This window comes from Petaurus breviceps, unplaced genomic scaffold (assembly GCF_028583685.1).
Source record: "Petaurus breviceps papuanus isolate PSGF00001 unplaced genomic scaffold, PetGlider_PUasm1.0 140, whole genome shotgun sequence".
Classification (NCBI taxonomy): Eukaryota; Metazoa; Chordata; class Mammalia; order Diprotodontia; family Petauridae; genus Petaurus; species Petaurus breviceps.
This window is the reverse complement of record NW_027185698.1, coordinates 49,230,626-49,236,296: the sequence shown is the minus strand read 5'-3', so window position 1 is coordinate 49,236,296 and position 5,671 is coordinate 49,230,626. Positions and strand designations below refer to the sequence as shown.

The following is a 5,671-nucleotide window of genomic DNA, read 5'->3' as shown; positions in this document are numbered from 1 at the left end:
TCAGGGTATAAATAAGCAGCTGAGCGCCCTAAACCCAAGTACCAGGGACAGCTCAGTTCAACAAAGCAACCCCAGCCAGAGCCCAGCCTCCAGACCTGCTGCCAAGATGCTGGATGCCAGGCTGCTGACCTGCTTCCTCTGCCTTCTCACTTTCACCTCTGCCTGCTACTTCCAGAACTGTCCAAAGGGAGGCAAGCGCTCTGTGTTTGACACAGAGATGAGACAGGTATGGTTGACTAGGTCAGGGTTCTTCCTGTGAGTGGCATGAAATGGCATTTCTGGGACTTCACTTGGGGAGCCACCAGCTTGGGTGGTGGGAGGAGAGGGGAACCATGGGCTTGAATGGTCCATCCAGCATTCCTAGGGCAGTTTGTCTGGTGTGGGGAGGGGCTCATAAAAAACAGGATGCATGGTAAGGCAAAGATTAAGGGAGGTCAAAGAGAGGGTATTTGAGAAAAGAGACTGGAGAAGAAAAAATAGGAAAGAAGGGAGGAACATAAATCTGGAGAGGAAGGCAAAGTGATGCAAGTAAAGAAGTCAGAAAGGCAATTGGGGAAGAAGAAAAATGCAGAGAAGGGAGCAAGAAAGTCATGTGAGATAGGCAGAAAGAGGAAGTGAGGGCAAAGAAAGGGAGATGGGGCAGAGAGGCAGAGTGAGGCAGGGAGAGAAGGGAGCATGAAGCAGAGAGAGGGACATTGAGTGCTATCATATGCTAGAAAGAATGCATGGAGAGAAAAGGGGAGAGGCAAAAGGAAGCAGGGAAAGAATTAAGAAGAATCAGGATACACTGAGGGATTGAGAGAGAGAAAGGAGGCATAAGAAGGCAGAGGCTGCCTGGGGGGGGGAGCTCCTCTGCTATGCTAGAATAGAACAGACTTCCTGGAACCCAAGGGTGCCATCTCTGAAGGGTCCAGCCCTAATGAGAGAATGGGGTTGGCTGACTTTTCAGACACTCTCTGTCTCTGATGGGGTAGGTCTTTCAGTTCACCAAAGATAGGATTTTCAGTCTCCATTTTAAACCCAGAAGTCAGTACCTGAGCCACACGATGGGCAAAGAAGTGGAGTGAGAAGGTCTTAGGGCTCTCCAGAAAAAAAGCAGTAGCAACACTCAGTGTCACTTTTGCCCCCTTCCACAAAGTTCTGTTGGATTTTCTTCAAGGAATCTGTGATCTCCTTGATGGGAGGACACTCTTCAACAATGCAGATCACAGCCCCTCCATACTCCTTGTCCATTGCAATAGATAGCTCATAGCCCTAAAATGGTAGACTTTTTTCTTGAGGTCTTTTAGTATTGTGAGGGTACCGGTGCAGACAAGCTAGAGTGACTGACACCTCACCCTCCACTAGACACCTTACTTAATTACCACCTACTGCGTTTCTCATCTCTTCCCTTCTATTCAGTTTTCAGAGGAGCTGGAGAAAATCTGGTTTTCATCAAGGTGGGAAAGCCCAGGTCCAGTTTCCAGTGAGCTGAGAGGGTTGCAGGGTCAGAAAAGAAGTGGTCGAGTAACTGCATCCTAGGTTAGAAAGAAAGGCTGGGAAAGACAGGCTTGCCTGAGTAGAATGCAGATAGGTGGGCGAATAGATTGGGAGAGGAAAACACAGATCCCCAAACTTGAATTCTGGCAGGCAGCTCTTTTAAGGAAGGAGTAGTCCTACGTGGGTTAGGCAGAGTTCTTGGGAGACAGCTGAAGAGAACAGGGGGAGGGGAAGAGGAAAGAGGAGGACAGAAGAGAAGAAAAGAAGAAAGACTAGATAGGCAGATAGAGGAAAAGAATGTGGGGGTGTGAGCAAAGAGGAGGAGGAGGAGGAGAGGAGAAAGAAAGAAGAAGGAAGGAGAGGAGAGGAAAAGGAAGATAGGAGGAGACAGAGGAAGTGGGAGTATGGCAGGGCATTAAAGGAAATGCAAAGGAAGGGAGGAGAGAAGGGGGGGAAGAATCCAGGGAAAGGGAAGATGAAATGTACAAAAGTGGGGGGAAATGGACATACACAATAAAGACTGTGTATCTGCTCACCCTAAGCCTTGCTTCTCTCTGCAGTGTCTCACCTGCGGTCCTAGGAGCAAAGGACGTTGCTTTGGGCCCAGCATCTGCTGTGGAGATGAGTTAGGCTGCTACATGGGCACAGCCGAGAGTCTGAGGTGCCTGGAAGAGAGCTACCTGCCCTCCCCCTGCCAGTCTGGCCAGAAACCCTGCGGCAATGGAGGACACTGTGCTGCTGCTGGGATTTGCTGCAATGCTGGTAATATATATATATATACACACACACAGTCCAGTTGTCTGCTCATCCTGAGAATTTTTTTAAAGTTTCTTAGTTTTTTGAGATGAAAATTATTTCCCTTTTTAGCTCAATTTTTATCTTAGGATGGGAGGGGGAAGAATCTTTAGAAAAAAATCCTTCTAGTCGATTTTTAAATATTGCTGCTCATTTCATAAATGATAATATTGTTGCTTACTTGCATGTAGCATTGAATGAATTAATTTTACTTGTCTTTTTATATGCTAATTGTTAGAGTATCATAGTAGATAGAGAGCTGGCCTCAGATACAGGAAGACTTGGCTCCAAGCTTTACCCTGATACGTAGTAGCTGTGTGACCCTGGACAAGTCATTTACCTTCTCAGTGGTCCAGGAAGTTTTCTAAGATTATAAATTACACTGCAAGTGCCCATCTGCATTTGGAGAAGTTCCTCACTGACAGCTCCCTATGACAATGAAATCTGAAGTCTAGTAAAAAAAAATTGATGTTGTGCACTGTTTAATTATAATTATCTATATTTTTGTAGCTGTTTAATTTTTTGGTTTTTTGAAAATTTGTTCCCTGGTCCTGCATGCTTGCTTGTTTCCTCTTGTATTATTGATTTGCTAAGTACCAATTTAACTAAAAATTGATCAAAACAGAGGCCAAACCTTTAGAACAATGGTATGAAGCAATGTATAGAGATCTTTGATTTCTAGGAGTAGATCCTGAGTCTAAAAATAAAAACAAACAAATGTCAAAATGAGCTATAAAAGATTTGGGAAGATGTTCAGTAACAAATTGCAGCAGGGTTTTCCATCTCTCTCTCATGTGTGTGTGTGTGTGTGTGTGTGTGTTATCAGCTTATTCAAAAATTTCTCAAGTGGTGGCAGAAGGAAATAGTACCTGAAGATGGATCACCATATCCCCGTCCCTTTAGAAGAGCAGAATCAGATTTCGTAAAATCAGAAACTCAAGCAGGAAGAGAGGGCTTACCAATGGACAAGCTAAAAATTTGCTTATGTTGGGAAAAGAGTCTTTCTCTCCAGACAGCATGGACTTAGATCTCCCACTGCAGAGGGAAGTCACAGGCCCAGATTAGAGTGCTCAGAAAAGGACCTGTATCCTTATGATCATTTTAACCTAAGTCTTCTATTCACTTTACTGGGTAAAACTTCATAGCATAGGCTAGGTAGAAGTTTGAATTGATTATGCAACTGTAACGCTATGGTATTGTCAAGCACCCAGGATGGTAAATAAAGTAAAAAAGGAAGGGGGAGGGGGAGGTAGTCTGATGGAAATCATGAAAGGACATAGCAAGGGAAAGCAAAAAAATGTGTGTGTGGTATGAAGGACAATTCTGAAATCATATTGAGAGGGATGTAGATTTTTAAAGGTAATTAGGATGGTCCTTTGTGTGTGGGGGCAGGATGAATGGGTGGGGGACTACTCATTTAGTAGGTACCATCCATTACAAAAGGAAAAAAAATATGGTAATATGGGTGGGTGATCTACTACCAGGGCTTATAGAAAGAGGTGGGTTACACAAGAAAACAGAAAGGGTCAGGCTGGAACGAGTGGGCAGAGCTTTTGACTTTTCACTTTTGATATCCATCATATACTGTTGGATATAGTCTAATGGCTGTTCAGAGAGAAGATAAGCCCCTTAACTATGAGCAGTTGCTAAAAAGAAGGAAACAGAGGCATGGACTGGGTTTACAAAGACTGATCCAACTCAGGAAGGTAGAACCTAAATAACTCCAGAACAGCTCCTTGAGTATGGAGCACAGAAACAAAGCAAGAGAACCTGGCCAGCCACTCAGACTAGAAGGCAAGGGCCTATCAGAAAGAAAGTGACTGAGCAACAGAACTGAGCACAGAACAATCCTACTGGGAAAAAAGTATGGAGGCAGGGAACCAGAGGCCACAGAAGTTTGGTACTGGCTAAGGCAGAACTTCCTTCTGCTACAAATATTGATTGGATGGCCATTCATATATATCTCTATTGAATACAATTGAGAAGACAATGCAGACTTAGTTTCCCAGAAGGTGATTTCCCCATCCTCAGGAAACAAGGAGAGTGGTCAAGGACAGAAGTCACCTGAGATGCCCCCACCCAAAAAAAAAGCTTAAGCCTGATCTTGTAGTTATTGTACTAACAATAGTAGTTATTGTCAAGGGACAGTAAAGCCTGAAAACATGGAGTGTCTTTGTTTGTAGATGGTGGAACCAAATGACCTTTGTATTTCAGTCATTGTATTTTAGACATTTGAGGAACGCCCTCAGAGGGGGGCAGTGTGTGGGTGTGGCTGTGCCCACATGCACTAGTGTGGTGCAGAACTATTATAATCACTGACATTTACATAGCACTTACATATACTACCTTATTTGAGTCTCACAATGGCCCTGGGAGTTTGGTAATAGAGGTCTTGCTAACCCCATTTTACAGGTGAGTACATAGAAACCAAAATGAATTTAGTGACTTCCCCAGAGCCACATAACTAGTGTCAATTGTAGGAATTGAACCCACATCTTAGCTGACTCCCAAATCAGAACTCTTTCCATTATATAACATTGAATCTCAAAAAAGACATACCCAACTCGAGGGAGAAATATGCTGTCAGGTATGAGCGGGGATATCTTTATTAACCTCCTGCTTCTCCTCAACACTACTAAACCATAAGTTACATGAGGCAGGGATCTTATGTTATCTAAATATTGTATCTTCCCCAGTGGCCATTACAGGGCTCTGAACAATGGAGGCTTTTAATTGGTTTGTGGAATGTGGAATGTGAAATGTTGAACTGAAGGGAAGGAAAGGTGCTTGAAGCAATGTTTTGAGTCCTGAACACACCCTGGATAAGTCAATCCACCTTCAAGTGGGGCTAAAGGTGATTCCAGGGACTCATTCACCCTGGGGTGGTCACTGGGAATTAGGGTCATTTCCGTAGGTCTCACCTCTGGAACAACTGTTCCTAACAGACAAGGAGAGAGTCCTTCATTCCCCCCAGCCACCTTCTTTGTCTTCTTGCTTCTGGCCACCAAACCACCTCACATATCCTGTACTAATTCAGGAAAATATTGCAGCCTCTTAGACCTACTTCATTTCCCCAGTTTCTAACTATGCAGCTTCTTGCTGTGGCCCAACATCATGTAACTCCATGTTCTGAGCTTTTTCCTTTGCTGTTCTCACAGAGAGTTGTATGATGGAGCCAGCCTGCTGGGAGGAGACTGGCAACCAGAGGAGGGCAAAGGCCAGTGAGAAGAACAGCTGGACCCAGCTGGATGGGCCGGCCAGTGCCTTCCTGCTGCATCAAGTGATGGGGGGCCAGAACATGGAAGAACTGCAGCCTTCCAAAGAGGAAGCTGTCTACTGATGATTCCCCTGAGGAGGAGCTCCCCTCTCTCCAGCATGCCACCTTTGGCCCCCCTCC

General features: G+C 44.7%; 1 protein-coding gene across 1 annotated transcript; it reads left to right on the top strand.

The window, feature by feature from the left end:
* LOC138150953 (vasopressin-neurophysin 2-like) lies at positions 1-5,671 on the top strand. Its single transcript, XM_069074358.1, has 3 exons — positions 1-226; positions 2,040-2,241; positions 5,433-5,671. The coding sequence occupies exons 1-3, from the start codon at positions 107-109 to the stop codon at positions 5,612-5,614; spliced, it is 504 nt and encodes a 167-aa protein (XP_068930459.1). The 5' UTR covers positions 1-106; the 3' UTR covers positions 5,615-5,671.